Source organism: Acanthochromis polyacanthus, chromosome 19, assembly GCF_021347895.1.
Source record: "Acanthochromis polyacanthus isolate Apoly-LR-REF ecotype Palm Island chromosome 19, KAUST_Apoly_ChrSc, whole genome shotgun sequence".
In the NCBI taxonomy this organism is placed as follows: domain Eukaryota; kingdom Metazoa; phylum Chordata; class Actinopteri; family Pomacentridae; genus Acanthochromis; species Acanthochromis polyacanthus.
In genome coordinates this window covers 16,578,605-16,595,799 of record NC_067131.1, presented here as the reverse complement: position 1 = coordinate 16,595,799, position 17,195 = coordinate 16,578,605, and the positions used below count along the sequence as shown (strand labels likewise).

Sequence of the window (17,195 nt, the reverse complement as noted above, 5' to 3'; positions counted from 1 at the left end):
TCCCTCAAAAGTTTCTTTTTTTTTAATTAAAAATCCCCAAATTTGACAGTGAAATTCACTGGATTTTGGTTGATTTTTTTTCTGAATGTTCTTAAGCATTTTTTATTTGTTTCTTTCATCAAAAAATGTTCAAAAATTTCCTAAAAAATTTTTGAAAATGTGGAAGTTTTCACTGTGAAAATATATTTTTTCCACATTTTTAAAACTTTAAAATGGGTCAATTTGACCCGCAGGACGACATGAGGGTTAACATCTCTCCTAAAAGATCATGTTGTTCTATAAGTGTGCTTAGAATTATATCTAATTTCTAGCTAACGCTGACTTTGATTCAAGCTAAGTTTGTAATCTTTGGTTATCATCGGACTCATTCAGCATGCAAACTCATAGTAAATGATGTTGAAATCAAAGTGATATCAGATAGTAAACAAGAAAAGAACTCAGAGAACGCAGTACTCCACCAAGGCTCCTCAATTGCTTCACGGTGCAGTTTGACGATGTGATCATTTGTGCGCCGGTAAATGCCAGCAAAATCCAGGCAATATTTTATCGGTTTTAATAATAAAAACGGAGAACGGTATTGACCGATATTACATTTTTATGTCAGTGTTTCACTAGCCTAATATACAGTAAGCTGTCATGAATGCTGTCCTGCTCATCTAACAGAGATGATAAAATCCAACAATCAGCTATAAAATCGCAATGAACACAGGGTTCACCTGTACCACACATCCTATTTATTCAATGTCGCTTTTAAAGGGACAAATCTGAGGTGAGGATGTCTCATTTTATTAAATAATTGCTGCCTCGACTCCTTTCTTCTGGTGTCCCCTCGGTTTGCATTTCAGATGGAGAGATGAAGACTCAAGGAGACGAGGTGAGGAAAGTATTGAGGATGTACAAACTGAAAAAAGTTCAGTGTATCTAATTAATTTTGCTGTTCATGAATGCAGTGTTGGGAAGGCTAGTTTTGAAATGTAATCAGTTGGAGTTTAATAGTTACCTTTAGAAAATGTAAAAAGTAATGTAACAGATTACATTTGATTACTGTTTAAACAAATGATATACACTAAGCAATAAAGCTAAAACAACAACAACATACATTTAAACCAGGCAGTGTATACCTTTCAACAACAAATACAGTGAAGTAAAAAAATTGAACCATAACCTGCAACTACGTCTACATTCAGGTCAGATCTATGCTGAGTGGTTTACAGTAATGTCAAAACCCTTTTCTGGTTTCTGAAGGAAAATTTTATCAAAAATAAAAAGCCTGTCTGGATATAGAGACATCTTAACCGTTGATGGTGCTGCACTCTAAATTTGTTCTAATGGCTTTAGATGTTAAGCAGAAATATGTCAGAACAAACCACTTCCATGGTGAAAAGACACAGAGCAACAGACTGTTACATTCTACTCATAAACCTTTTGCTGCCAAGTATAAGTTTGGATGTAACCCTTCGTGATCACAAATGTAATTTATTTACATCATTTTTGTCAGCAACTGATTACATTTACATTTAGTTTGTACATTAATTGTGTAATGCCATCACATGTAACCAGCTACTCCCCAAAGCTGCATGTACAAATTTCTACATTTGAGTAACTCTGACCCAACATGAGAACCAAATTTGTTTCCAGGAGAAAACACAGTTTTTAATATCCACAATACTTAAGGAACACGAGGAACAGGACTTGGAGAATAAAGTGGTAAAAATCACTGGACTCAGACAGTAAATTGGTGAAATATTGTCACATTTTGAAGTTGTACGTACATGTAACACATCTTATTTACAAATGTTCCTGTAGAAAAACATGTAACTGACACAATGTTACACAACAACACATGATACAATTCTGACAAAGCTACAAATACAGGTTAAAAATATGGCCAGTGTTAATGTGAAACATTGTAAGTTGTAAATTTCACTGATCATTGCATTATCTTTACATGTTACTTATTCGTTTGGCACAGATGGAATGGAAACAATCAGCATGATCAGGTGCAATTTCAGTTCACACCACCAGAGGGTGGAGTTGGTCAATTTTAACCTTCTCACTTCACCTGCTGCAAATCAGCAGAATGCCAGGCTTCAAGCTACCTTTAACCCTCCTGTTGTCTTCATTTACGGGCGCCAAAAAATATTTTTTCCTTGTCTGAAAAAAATCCAAAAATTCAGCAAAAAAAATCCCCAAATTTCTGAAAATTTACAAAACCTTCAGGAAGAAACTTCCAATAATTCCTTAAAAGTTTCCCTTAAAAGTTTCTATTTAAAAAAAAATCCCCCAAATATTTTCAAAAAACTGATTAAAAATCTTCAAAAAAATTTCTAAACATATCTAAAGTGATTACATATATATCAATAAAACTTCTAATATTTTCTTTAAGAACATTCACAAAAAAAAGAACTTTTTTTGTGAATGTTCTGAAGAACTATTTTAACATTTCTTGTTTTCCACCAAAAAATGTTAAAGATTTCCCAAAAATGTTGAAAATGTGGACATCAGAAGTTTCACTGTGAAAACATTATTTGAACTTTAATACGGGTCAATCTCACCCGCAGGACAACACGAGGGTTAAATCAGTCCACAGTATCAATTCAACCCCATCGGCACCTGAAGAACGTCCAGCTGCTCCGTGGTACCTTCCTGTAAGGCAGAACCACGTATCTGACTGTTCCTCCTCTGGAGCTCACACACAGTTCAGCACCTTTCTTCAACATTATGGGTCCACTGTGGAGGACTATCAGGCCGTAGTGGGGCTGCTGTGCCGCAGCTTGACCTTTTCTGCAGCTATTAGCAGCAGGACTCCTGTGAGGAGCTCCAAGCCATAGGAGAGCCAGGCCAGACCCAGAGACCAGCCAAAGGAGGTGCGAATGTAGGCCAGACCCTCCTGCCCCACCAGCCTCTCGGTCTCAGCCAGGGCCTGGTACGAGTAGACGATGTAGAGACTCGCACCGCACAGAGTACACAGACCTGCAGATTAATGCACATCCAGAAAACAGACATTATGTAAATTCTGGGTCATCAAACTCAGCTGGATGTTAATATTCATTTGAGGAATTCAGGGACAAACAAACAAACAAACAGAAAGCAGCTGTCTTATAGATGAAAATATTCATCCAAGCATTTTATCAAATATGTGGTAAAACTGCTATCAAGGCCATTTATTTGTGACATTTATAAAAGCTGATGATCTGCAACTTCCTTATGACTGATCTTTTATGGGATTTCCTTTGGGATTAATAAAGTTTTATCGCATCTCACTCATTGTGAAACATTATGTGTGTCTATATAATCTATACACATGTGTGGTTACATAATAGAGGCAGTGTTCCACAGGATATATCATCCAACGTCACTGTCAGCCCATAGGGCCTTTGAGCAAATAAGAATGCTTAATGTGAGGAGACAATAGGACAAGTGGCTCTACTCCAACAAGAGTTATGTCATATCTGTAGGGAGAGAAGCCTGGAGTGGAACTGCAACGTGACTGAAATCTCACACGTATGAAGAGATAAAGAACATCCCAGTCTGGACATGAACTGAGGTTTCCTGAGCCTTGGATGTGATTCTGTTCAGTATCGCTAACACCTGCACAAACTGGCATCAAGTTCCAGCAATTACGAATCTGTCAGATCCATCCTGAGAGCTCATCAGTACAAACAACAGCAGCATCAGTCCACTCACGACGTGACCCAAAAAATCTCCTATTGACACAGGAAATGCACTGACGCATGTGTTGTCATCGTCAGCAGAGAATAGGCCGCGACATCCACATGGTCCACACATCGTTGCTATTGGAAACCCTTTTAATTTTGACAGCTTGCTATTGGTTTTAAGGGGATGGAAGTGGAGCTACCCAGGGCGGAACTAATAAAGATTTTATTACAATTACACCCCGAGGTGCTACAAACTAGGAATATGATGAGGAAACTGCATCTGATGTCTCATTTTTATGCACCTCATCGTAAAGAGCTCAGGGACAGAAAAACAAGCAGAGGCACAGCCGAGAAATGACTGAAATACAGAGGAAGGGCAACGATCAGAGAGTTGATCAGTTTTGATGTCTGATATTTGGCAGAAACTGCAAACATTCACTGGCACTTTTATTCACTGTAATTACTGTCTGCTTTTTTGAGTATCAGTTGGACAGTTACAAGTTAGTGAAGAAAGATTGTATGAGGTCTACTTGGATTTAATAAAACTTTTACGGACATTTTTAGCACATAGTGTTGTGCTGCTATACATTACTACGTGGGGTTAGTGCCGTACTTTAGTTCAGAATGAAATATCGCTACTAATCGGTGGATTGTCAAAAGATTTGGTCCAAACATTAATCAAACACCTTTTACTGATCTCTCTGGTGAAAATATACTTTGGTTTCACAAATATATTACTTTGGTAATAGAATATTCTGATATTAAGCTCGACTGTAGACAGGTATTTTGCAAACACTGTAAACACACACACACTAATATATGTTAGAGAAGCAGATAATGGCAGTAAAGTCAATTATTTTAATAATTTGAAGAGACAATATATGATTACGCTATATATCAGTTGTGCCCGGTTCTCTAGCTTTGTTTGCGTTTGCATACACCGATGAGCCACAACATGACTGTTGATTTATTTCTTTATTTTTTGATGATTAGCAATCAATGGCATTGATAACAAATATTTGGAACTGGTATACATTTGCAGAAAAATTTTAAAATATTGATGTAACTCCAAATTCCAACATAAAACTTTGTTGAAATGCCTTTGTTTATATATGTATCACACGTTATTACATAGTTTATACTGCAGGTTTAATTCTAAGAAAAATTTTCAACATGCAATCTTCTCAACTCATTGGCTATTACTCATGATCTGTTGCCAATCAGATAGCGCTGTGGGCGGGACACAGACAGAGGTGGCTGTGCCAAACCAAAAGTAGCACATTTTTTGATGACTTTATGTTATAGGTTAAAAAAACATATCCCTAACGCTGACTATCTGATCCAGTAATCTTGCTAACAGTTGGTCTACCCCTGATTGAAACCATCTGCTCTGACCCGTCAGGCCTGTCACGACCCAGCATGCAAAGGTGGAAAGGAAGTAACACAGCAACAATCAGATGATCAATGAATAATAGGTTTTTAAGATAACACAAATCAACACGTGTCACACAAAAGGAGAAATGGAGGGCTGCTGATGCTTGTAAACTTAATTACGTATCGAATATTAACAAGATAAGAACTCAAAAGGAATATTCTGCGCTGCCGTATCTGCATTCACTAACCAAATCAAAAAGTACAGACAGGAGCAGCACCTTGAGATCTGTTGTTTTAACATCTAAACTGCAAACTGTGCTTAACAAAACCCTTTAACCCGAATCAACCTCCAGTGACGAGTGTCTCCTGCATTCAGCCAAACAATACTCAGGTCTGCTATGAACCAGGTTCAAGAAACACGGAACAAAACACAGTTTTCCTGAGCTTTTGAACTCGTGTTGTGATGACTGTTGCCACCTGATGGGAGAGCAGCACTGAAATAATGGTCCAATCAGGCAAGACAGAGGAGCAGCAGTCAAAGCAACAGGCGAGTGCAGGATCGGTCTGGGACAAAGGCCTGCATGTGTTCATTTATAAATAGAACCAAGCCATTGGTAATCAAACAAAAAGTTAGGAAAAGTAGCACAATAGCCTAACAGGGCATGAACACGGGACTTCTGGGAGTATCATGTGATGCCTGGCATTACGAAATCCTTTTAGTTTTGTGTTGTGGACCTTAGTGGACCAGGCTTGTTTGGAGACATTCTGCAGATTTGAGATCAGACTGGGATTTGAGGTGTTTGGAGGTTGAGTCAGAGCCTGGTTTCTTGATCATGTTCCTCTCGCTGTTTCTGAGCAGTTTTTACAGTGTGATGTGCTCTGGCTGTGGGAGGCTGCTACCGTCTGGTTCATTTTACCCTCTATGTTAACAAGCTCTCCAGGTTTTGCTGATGAGAATAATCTCCTCATTATGATGCTGCCGCCACCATGCCTCATTGTAGGAATGGTGTGTTTGAACCTAGAATCTAGTCCCATGGCCAAAAACCTGAATCTTTATCAGACCAATAGACTTGTTTTGTTATTTCTTGTCAATAAAGCCAAGTTCAATTGACCAAAATTCATCTGCTACCATCTGGTACTATTCTTGCAGTGCTGTTCATCAAAGACTGAAAATTTGCCAACAGAAGCATTGCATTGTAACAAGATGATGGGCATTGAAAATTAATTTAAACTTCACATGTCAGTGTTTTTAATGCCATGGCTAACCAGCATCCAGTGATTAATGAAAAATATTTAGCAGATGAAAGGATTATTAGTTTGACACCACCAAATGTAGACTTCAGGCATAAGCTCGCCATTTCTGCTGGGCATTTTGTGCAGCTTTCTCCTCCCCTTCCACTATTGCTGTGTTGAAACAACAACCTCAGAGCAGCAGCCTACACACTAAAAATGGCAGGTTTTGCCAAAACATGGATACGACAGACCTGCCTGACTTTTTAATAACAGTGCTCGCCTACTCACACATAAGTGTTCCACTAAAATAGTTCCCCCTCAACACTATTTTGCAGTGACACCATTGCTACATCCAAGGCTTTGCAACGACCCAGACTGTTGTGTTTGGTTTAAAGAGACACAAACAACCCACAGCACTTCAGGATACTGCAGGATGGTAATAAGGTGTAGGAAGAGTATTCTCCACAACTGATAGCGCATTGTGGAGATACGTAGGTTCAGCTACACTAACTGATAAAATTACAGCCATAACTACTCAAAGTGCGATTAGAATTACTACTCAAAAATTACCATATAACTTAACACCTTAACATTTAGATAAGAATGTAATTTGACATGTAAACATGGATTGGTTGTCCAACATGGATGCACTTAGATTTCAGAGGAAATCTTTCTAACAATGTCATTTACACTGAAAGTGAAGTACAAGGGAGGCAATGGAACAACCCCTGCAAGCCTTCCAGACAAATACTCATTAAGCTGTTTAATGGTTGGTGAGAAAGTAGCTGCAACACTAGCTTGAAGACAGAGCAAAGCAATTAACAGAGAATTGTAATTATCACTACATATATCCCCACATATGCATTATGTGTGTGTAGAAGGGCTGTACATGCATATGTTACCCCATTCTTTGGCTGTTTCTCAAGGCACACTCTTATTCTCACACTTTGGTGTTAACAAACTGTTCCCTGTTTGTGTCATTTTTATTAACACAATGCAAGCTGACAAAGTCTGGAAATCTTTAAGTTTTGAAGAGTAACTAAACACTTGCTCCTGAATGTAACCATGTCAAGAGCAGAAAGCTGAACACCGAACAGAGCAAAGAAAGTGTTCAAAGCTGCAAAGCCAAAAAAACAACTAGCAAAGCACTCAGAGAGTGCAGACCTCCACCAAGGATAGAGAGGAAAACAGGAAACCCATGCAGTAAAGGAGCATGAGCTGGAATCAAACCTGCATCTCTGACACAGTTCTGTTTATGAATCACCCTCTTAACCAGTTGAGCTATCTGGACACCTTGCTCTAATTTGTTGGACGACATACTAACCTATGATGTTTTTGTCATATTTTGGACCACATACTAAAACATACTAAATGAAAAATTCAAAGCGATCCAGAATCCAGGATCCTTTCCGGATTGCCACGAAAATGAAATCAGCTCTTCCTCTTACCATAGTCTACATCCCCTCAAAATTTCATGTGAATCTGCCCAGGCGTTTTTGAGTTATCCTGCTAACAGACAGACAGACAGACAGACAGGCAGGCAGGCAGGCAGACGGACACACAAACGCCGGGTGTCACATAACGTCCTTGGCGGAGGTAATAAAAAGAAAGACTGGCCTGGAGACGGGGTGGTTGCGTGTGATATTCTAAAAGTCAGAGAATGAACAACTTCATGAGACAACTCCAACCTAATTCAAGCCTTTATTCCAGTCAACACTTCACCATGTGCTGCTTGTTAAAGTGAGAATATAAGGAGCCTATTTAAATAAGGGCTCATCCATCACGAGGTTCTCATTATGAGGGTCAGAAGGCGCTGGAAGGAGAGTTTTTCTGTACAAGAATAACTTGATTACTCTATCAACCCGGTCAGTGTTAACATCGTTAACACCAATGTGCCTCACCCCATAATTCAAATGATTTGCTAGAAATAATTCTCAAACTGGGTGCAGTGTGTGTGACATCTTAGCACATGTCCTTTACCTGTGCTGATATTATTACAGTTTCCTCATTTATATTAAATTTATTCTGTGACCTTTATGGCACAGACTCAGTGCACATCAAAAGAAACAGCACTCCAGTGTATAATGGTTTTAAATGAAAGCCGGATGAGCCCATAAACTCAGTTATTCTTGCTCTGATTGTGTTAAGTAGTGACTGCAATATTTATAATATGGTTGTTATCTTGTTAGGCACTGCTTTCTTCACATTGACACTTTAGCAGCTCTTTTTCGGCCCTTTGTAGTATCTCAACAGATGTAGTGTAAACAGTCCTGCGTGATAAGTGGTAGGTTGGAAACTTTTCCTTTTCATCAATTAAAGATATTAAGAAAAAAGTTGCATCATGTGACTTTAAGGATTATTTTGTTTTTGACACATATTGCAGCAACAGTGAAAGATGAAGTTATTCAAATGCAGTTTCACAAGTATTTACACATGAAAAAACATTTGATTTTTACTGATATATTATGTGTCCAGATACACTGACAGCTGAAACCAGGCTAAAAACCTCAATGCCAATGTCATCATGAGACATTGTTTTTGGTTTTTCCTTTATTAATGACTAATGAATGATGCTAACTGTTCACAAAATCATGCTTGATTCAAGCAGGAATGTGTTGCAACGACGATGCCCAAAGTAAGGATTGGGACTCCTTCGTGAGATGTTTAATGGCTGAATTACAAAAGAACTACAGAAGATCAGGAACAAAAATGAGTGTGCTGGTTCTACCTACTGCTTGTTTACTCAGTACCACAGTTTACACATGGAGATTACTGTGACAGACATATCCTGACACTAAACTATATCAAATTACTATAAAATAATATTGTGGTTGCTACACTGTTGTGTTCATTTATGTTGACATTGTGTTTGCGTTTGGATAAGAATATTCGCTCATCTGCTTCAACCACCTCTGGGCATAGAAGGGATAGCAAGTCTCTGGGAACTTTTCAGAGGGTGTGGGGTTGAAAGAGTTTGGGAAACCCTGCTCATCATTTTTAGATTTGTATGTTGCTTGTTTTATATGGAAGATATACTTATAATTTGTCCTGTTTTTCCAGTTTATTTTTTGAATCAATACATGTTCATCAATATATCTTTCTAAACATTCTTTCTCTTCAGTGTCGCCAAGACTTTGCTAAACAGAATCATTGTATTAATAGGATTTCTATGTATATTATGACAGGCCATTAATCATAATATTTAAATCAGTCAGGTATGTTCATAATATACAATACTACAGAGTCTTAACCGTAGAATTTAAGTTTATTGGGTAAATTTGTAAAATTAATCTTGTTTCTCTCTTGGAAAGGACCTTGGTTCAATGTCTGTTGCTGTATGGTGCCCATTTAAAGTAAAGTAGACACAACATTTCTATCCAATTCTTCTTTTTAAAACTGCTTAAGCTCTGTTTGGTTTCACAGGGATCATGAGTGAACAGCCCTTTTAAAGTCCAGCCACAAATTCGTAATTGGATTAAGGTCTGGGCTCTGACTCAGCCTCTCCAGAACATTCACCTTGTTATCTTTAAATTATTTTTGTGCGGCTTTGTCCAGATGCTTGCAGGAAAACAAATCTAACAAGAGAGACTGCTAGCAAAACATATCTCCATCTCATGATGCTGCCACCACCATGCTTTAGAGTGGGGATGGTGTGTTTGTGATGATATGCAGTGTTTGATGTTTGCAAAATGTGGCATCTAGTTTGGTGATTTCTTGGGATGTCTTGTCAATAAAGCCAATCTTGAATAGTAAAACTCCCAATAGGGGTGAATAATTTTCATAAGAACTGTAAATGTGCTACATAAATACCAGTAACACACAATAACAATAACAACTATACCACCAGCTAAAATATAATATTGATGTTGGAGGTATATTATTCCTACGAGACTTTCCATTTCTAATATTTTATGACCTACATGAACCACAAGGTTGGTGTCTCTTCATGTGCATTAAAGTCAGTGGGAAATTTATATAGCAAATTCGACTGACACAACTTTAGCATACAGCTCTTTCCAAAGCAATTTTGGTTCATTGTTCACCCAAAAAAAGCTCCCATTACCCACTTGACAGAGTACAGGATGAAGTGCTTCCGATATAGCAGAGGCAAAAGCACTTACACACACACACGCATTAAAAGACACACAAGCGCCTGCCTGTTCATGCATACTTAACCAATATGGCCAAATCACACAGCCGGTCAGTCTTGGTAATAAACTTCACTCCCTTTGGCCACTCAGTAACTGTAACTGAGGCCAGATTCAGTCACGCACATAAAGCACTCCAATCTGCTCAGATAAACCACATGGCCTTGCTTCACCGACACACTCAGCAGTCTTATATTTAAACTGTGAGTATACAGAGCCTACATTTATTCAAACCAAACACACCACAGCTAGTATGACTAAAGGGTGCTGCAGTAAATTACCACCACCCTGATTGTGACAATTTTCTAATCTAAGTGAAAGAAACAAGGAAATTGTGTTTGCTTTGTGCCCGTCTAATTTTATTTTTGATTATTCTACTCATCAATGAGAACAACTGAAGCATCAAATGGAAATTGTACTTGCAGTGACACCTGTTTATTTACAATATTCACCGACGTTGGAGCTGTATTTAAATTGGTGATGCAGTGGGAGGAATTCTCCATCCACAAGTTCATGAAATATTTGTGATTCACAGTGAACAGTAATTAATAGTCGTAATATTGGCAGAAAGAGTGAGAGGATGGCTCACGTCTGAAGTGTCCTCTGTCTCACTGCACACACCCACCAAATTATTTTCATCATGTGTCAAGAAAATTGCCCATTTCCTCTCCTTCATTTCTATAACCACCTAATAGCTCCTGTTCTATTTAACAATGAGGTGAGTGATGCAAAGCAGGAAGTGTCTTCATGTGAACCTCCCGCTCATACTTACTGTGATATATCTTGTTTTTATTAGACCTGTCTCTCATGCAACTTCTGTGCAGCGATGTGCTATTTCAGTGCTTTTACTGCCAGTAAATTTGAAATGTGATAAATGACATGTTGTCTCCTGGATAGAAGAGGCTCATTGTGCCGTGCAGATGGAAATTCCTGACTGTATTTTTCAGCTGTAAGGCCAGCAGCAAAAATGCCAGACTGCGTGTTTTGTTTTTTAATCGATCTGTCTCGAATGGGCGGTAAAATATCTCAGCAGTTGCACGAAGTAAACATCACAACTGCCTGTTTCCCAACACAGTAAAGCCCTCATAAAGCTCTGGACGTCATCTGCAAGTACACACAGGGGCAAATGGAAGAAAAAGACCCGAATGAAGGAAGTGCAGCTGAACTTACTGCAGATGAAGAAGTAGCAGGCTGTGCCGGTGAGGAGCACCGTGCTTCGAGCCAGAGAGCTGACCAGTCCACAGATGCCACCAAACAGCAGCAGAACCAGGCTGAGGGGAAGCAGCACCACTATGGCGACGTGCATGTCTGGGTATAAACAGATGGATTATGGAGCATCAGAGGAATGATGACCGTCTCGACAATAAAACTTCATTAGCCGAGTGCGTGATAAGTGCAGGGTTTCATCAAAGCTTTAGGAGGAGAGACTCACTCAGCATTCGCTGCTCAGTCGCAGAGTATCTGGAGTAGTTCTCGGTGAAAGAGTCAGTGGAAACTGAGTACATCTTCCCCCCTTTCAAATACACAAGGGAGCAAACAGAAAATTATAGATGTATTTGTAATATCAGGCCATTCTTCAAGCATTATTTGTGTCCCTGGCATCCAAAAGAAAAAGAAACATTCTCATTTTTATAGAAATTTGACATCAAAAGGAGACAAAAAAATAAATCTTGTGACGTTTAACCCTTCTAAATCTTTCATTTGAACCCTCTGAACCCCAAAATCAGCTGGCTGGTTTAAAAGGCATGTTTTCTTTCTTTTCTTTTTTAAAAAAGAGTCAAATTTACACCATTCATTTAAAGCCAGAAACTGTAAAAACAGAAAACGATCACCAACATTGAAACTTCCTATCAGTTCTTGAATTATCAACCAGTGACAAGCAGCTCCATTGAGAAACGGAATGAAATTTAAGCAACTTGAGATACATCATTTAAATCATTTTATTCCGTCTCATTTTTAAAAAAAAAAAGTCAACAATTGAGTGGTTGTTCTAACCAGAATTGGTTAAAAACAAAAGTCATCACTCATCAGCGCATCCTTAGAGCTATGTGTGAATCCGCTAGATCAACAGTCACATGACGCAAATGATTTACAGCGTAGTAAAACTGCCATGCTGTGCAGAAGATAGTTTTAAGTTTTCTCTATTTCTAGTCCTGGCTGTGCTGTTTTCATAGAGGTGTAGGACTTCATTTTGCAGTGAAAATGAGCCCATGGTGAGTAGAAATGCAACAGGAATGAAAAACATCCAGAAACTGATGGTTTCAGAGGGTTAATAGCTATGCAGTTTTGGTTTATACATTGATATTATACGCACACAAATCTTCAAAATAATAAAGTGCACCTAGCATTGTAAGGTTTAGGAACACTTGTCTCTAAGAGCCGCTGTCATTTCCACTACAATGTACTGTATGAAATGCAAATTAGTTTTAGTTGGTTCTGTGCAATTAATGTGTCAAAGAAACTCACAACTTAGAGCAGAGTGATAGAGCTGAAAAGAGAGAGCCAAGTGTTGATTTATAGTGTTTTTTTAAATTTGACTAACAGCTTTCTTCTGGCTGGAAATGACATGAACAAGTGACAATAGATAAAAGGTAATGGATAAAAGGTGTTCATGGTGCATTTTAACCAGTTCTACGTTAGTTTGTTCTCTGTTTTTACGTAAAGCAGCATGACTTTATTTGCCACCACAGCAATCAAATGCTTCTTATAATTTCAAACAATCTCTCTGGGAGTTTGGACCACTTCTTATTTGTGCTGATCTGTAGGTATTTAAGGTTGAAGATCTCCTCGCCATCATCTTCCTCTTCGTTTTCCTCCACAGAATCTCCCTGTGGTTCAGATCTGGATCGCATGCTGTTACGTTCCTCAGTGTGTTCGTGAGTAGGTAGGGAAGCTTGTGTGTGTGGTTTTTTTTTTTCAGTTTTCTCTCCTTTTTCTCATGTGTCACCCAGCGGGAGTGGCCAGGTGCACCTGCAGCTGCTTCACAATCAGTGGAGATTGTTAAAAGCTGAGCCACCTCGATTGTTGTTGCCAGTGGGATTGATCAGCTGCTGTTGTGTGATTTTTTTATATGTGATGCTCCCCTCATTCCCTAGCTCTTGTGGACGTAGCATGTTTGGGGCTTTCTTTTAGGGGAAGTGGAAAATTGATCCACTTGATTGTGTCGTAGTGTGTAGTTGTCGCTGGTGAGTCTTCGTTTTTTTTCCTGTTTAGCTGTCGCCTCATTCACAGCTTCCTCAGACGGACAGGTGAGTGTCCAGCTGAGCATATTTAACATTTTTTTTGCCCACTTTGGTTGTATGCTCCTAACATAGTCCTCTCAACTCGTAGGACCTATTGGTTGAAACACACCAAACAACATCCCCCTCTTCGCTGTTTCCATGTAAGTCCATTTCCATCTCATTCAACCACTTTGTCTGGATGAACTTTTGTTTGTCAGTCTTGTGGAAGTGGAGTCCTCTTTGGCCCGTGTCCATGGAGACCAGCCCTGCACATCATCTGCTGAAGTGTCTGCTTTGAGATGTTTCCAGAATCGCTCAGATTCATCAGGATGACTCTGGTGCTGGTCCTTTGGCTCCCTGCAAGAGTCGCTCTTGCCTCCCTAAAGGTTCTATGAGAGCTCCTTGTGCTTTTCTATTATGTTTGGTGCTGTGGCCATTTGCACTTCAAAACACTTGGATATGGCTTCACAGCTGAATATACTCACAATGATGGAATCTAACGGCAGGCTCGCTGGGATCTTTGGCTTTAGCCACGACTTGCAACTGACCAGTTATTGGAGAACTGCTGCGCCAGCTGATCTCCGTTTATAGTGCATTAGAAAACTGTAGGATGTCACAGAAAAGACCAGAACCATTCGGAACAGCATAGAAGCTGCATTTTCTCGAAAACTGTCATCATTTTCAAGGATTGTGAACAATTTGGACAACAAAAGCAACATTGAATTTCATCATAAGCATCACCAGCACAATGTTATATTGTCTTTTGTTTATGTAATTACCAGACAGAAAAACCATATGTCAAATAAAAATTAACTATATATCAGAATTTGTCAGGCGATCAAATAATGTGGACTTAACTATAGGTTAAATCAATAGTATATTTGGTTGCTAAACTGCTCAGATTACCTTTAAATGTGAAGGGTGCACTTTGAATTGTGCACATTAATTTTTTTTTTTAAAATGCAACAAAATGTTATTTCTCCAAGAGTCATTACTTTCACTTTATTTGCTGTGATAAAACATCTTGTGATGGAAATGAAATATGTATATTAATTTGGCTTCTACTGCTGATAATACAGTATGTTAAATTATATTAGCTTGTTTTTACATAAAAAAAACAAGCCATCTTTTCCTCTTTGGTTCCCACTTTTTACTTTTTTTTTGTTTAAGAGAATTCATTACACAAATCCTACTGAATCTGCTGTCAGTGTAAGAAATGGGATGCAAAATCCTCAGTCTATACTAGAATGACTTTATCTGCTTGTTTCTCCAAGCCTAATTTTGACTTCAGGACAAATTTGGAACATGCTTTTGCTCAGTGCAAGGACAACATTGTCCACCATCATTTACACTAGAAACATGTTGGAAAAGGATCCTAATAATGTCAAGTGAATGGGAGGAGTAGCTGAGCTCTTAGCGAGGAAATACTGCTTGTGCATATTGTTGGATCAGTGTGTATTTTGAAAGCACCAAAGAAGAACTGATGATCTGCATAATTTCCAATCTTTTCTTTGAACTGTGCATGTCAGTTTCACCTGCTGAATCTCAGCAGCCTCATCTGTACTCGCTGTCCCTTCAATCTGCCTTCTGACAGACACTTATGATGAAACCATCCTTCTGGATATTAAGCGGCCAATCTAGAACACCATGACACTATGAAGGATGCAGCCACCTTCGTGTTGTTGTGCAGGTTTGACAGATGCATTCTGTTATGGCAGAGAAACGGCTAAGACCAGCGTTAAATCCAGAATTGAACTGACGAACGGATTGTTTCCCAGAGATCAGACATGAATCTGAACTGTGTCAGAATGACGGTTCAGGAGGTCAAATCAAACCTTGTAGATTCTGTCAAAGGTGCAATAACCGCTGGCTGGTTGGGGTTTGTACCTGTGAGTTTCAGCACATAGAGATCAGTACAGAAGTGGTTTTCTGGTCTCTGATTGGTTTTAAGATTAGATTTCTTCTTTCAAAATGATTTTTACTCGGTGATAATTAAACTGAACAATGTTTGCTGTTATACACTACCATTCAAAAGTTTGGGATCACTTAGAAATGTCCTGATTTTTGAAACAAAAGCAGTTTTGTTTTTTTTTCAATGAAGATAACATTAAATTAATCAGAAATATATTCTAGACATTGTTAATGTGGGAAATGACTATTCTGGCTGATTTTTAATGAAATATCTCCATAGGGGTACAGAGGAACATTTCCAGCAACCATCACTCCTGTGTTCTAATGCTACATTGTGTTAGCTAATGGTGTTGAAAGGCTCATTGATGATTAGGAAACCCTTGTGTAATTATGCTAGCACATGAATAAAAGTGTGACTTTTCATGGAAAACCTAGAATTGCCTGGGTGACCCCAAACTGTTGATCTGTAGTGTAGGTCTATGTATTGTTTTAGGCAAAATGCACACAAAAGACACCACTGACGATGTTAAACGTGGAAATTATGCACTTATGGTGAGCCTACAACAATTGGAAAGGAATGGATAAATCTTGTCTGTGAAATTTAAAAAATGACATAGCTCAGTGACATCTTTTAGACTGTTCACTGTCATGGACAAATGATTGAAATCACACATTTGGGCAAATCAGGGTGTATGATTTCATTTTTTAAAAAACATTTCAGGATATAAAAAATGCCACAGCTAGTCTGTTGAGCGATGGAGAGGATTCTTTCCTCTAAATATGAAAATAAATTTCATAGAATTGTTAAGCAGTTTCTGTGGAGTGACTGCTGTGATCAGCCACGGAATGGAGAGGTGTAATACGTTAAAAAGAAATGTGATTTTCTGAGCTGAAATGGGCTTTAGTTGAAGAATGACCCTGGCTCAAATCTCATCTTACACCAGACAAAGTTCGGTACCTTCGTAGATGCGCCACAGTCCTGAGTGGGAGCCCATGTCCTCGGAGTCGCTCGCGTTCATTGGATTCATCTCTATGATGTACCAGTAATCGGTTCCGATGGAAGTCGCCAAAAAAGCGAAGCTCAAAACGCCGCAGATGCCGGCTGTTACCACCAGACAGCCGAATGTTACCTTCATCCTGCCGCTGCACAGGAGGAGATGTGATCCACGCGTAAAGCTGCTGGCTTTAACTCATGCGTAAACAGGTTTCCAGCTGTGGATCCAGTCTCTCAGACGTTTACGCGCTCAGTACGGGCGACGGTTATAAAGAAACGGAATTATAGTGCTGCAGTTGTGCAAAAAATCGTAAGTGAAACATTCAGGGCTAAGATGAATACGAACTTCTCCCCGCCTGAATGAATGAAGCCAAACAGCTGCACAGAGACTGAGCAGCAGCAGCAGCTTGTGTCTGGGAGGGACGTGGGTTTATATGCGGTGCGCAAACGTTTACGCAAAGCACAGACGGACAGGATAATGAAAGGAAACGGAACGCTCTGCAGTCATTTGTGCTTAAATGAGATGCGTGTTATCATCTGAGCTGGATGAACAAGTATCACTGGACACTGCAATCAGGGAATTTGTTTGGGTTTATGAAAACAATTATCCAAATATTTTACCAGATAACAATGAAAGTAAAAACTAATAAACCAA

At 39.0% G+C, this 17,195-nt stretch overlaps 1 protein-coding gene across 1 annotated transcript; it reads right to left on the bottom strand.

The window, feature by feature from the left end:
• Positions 1–1,456: 1,456 nt before the first annotated feature.
• On the bottom strand, positions 1,457–16,990 carry tmem235b (transmembrane protein 235b). The gene is made up of 4 exons (XM_022197616.2): positions 16,505–16,990; positions 11,847–11,927; positions 11,585–11,722; positions 1,457–2,973 (listed from the first exon to the last, which is right to left on the bottom strand). The coding sequence occupies exons 1-4, from the start codon at positions 16,680–16,682 to the stop codon at positions 2,744–2,746; spliced, it is 627 nt and encodes a 208-aa protein (XP_022053308.1). The 5' UTR covers positions 16,683–16,990; the 3' UTR covers positions 1,457–2,743.
• Between the last annotated feature and the right edge of the window lie 205 nt (positions 16,991–17,195).

What these genes read in the sequence shown, in the direction of transcription:
- tmem235b (XM_022197616.2), bottom strand. Translation starts at nt 16,682, where the DNA reads ATGAAGGTAACATTCGGCTGTCTGGTGGTAACAGCCGGCATCTGCGGC. An exon ending in GACTGAGCAGCGAATGCTGA is followed by an intron (nt 11,723 to 11,846) that starts GTGAGTCTCTCC and finishes GTTTATACCCAG; the next exon opens with ACATGCACGTCGCCATAGTG. An exon ending in CTGCTACTTCTTCATCTGCA is followed by an intron (nt 2,974 to 11,584) that starts GTAAGTTCAGCT and finishes ATTAATCTGCAG; the next exon opens with GTCTGTGTACTCTGTGCGGT.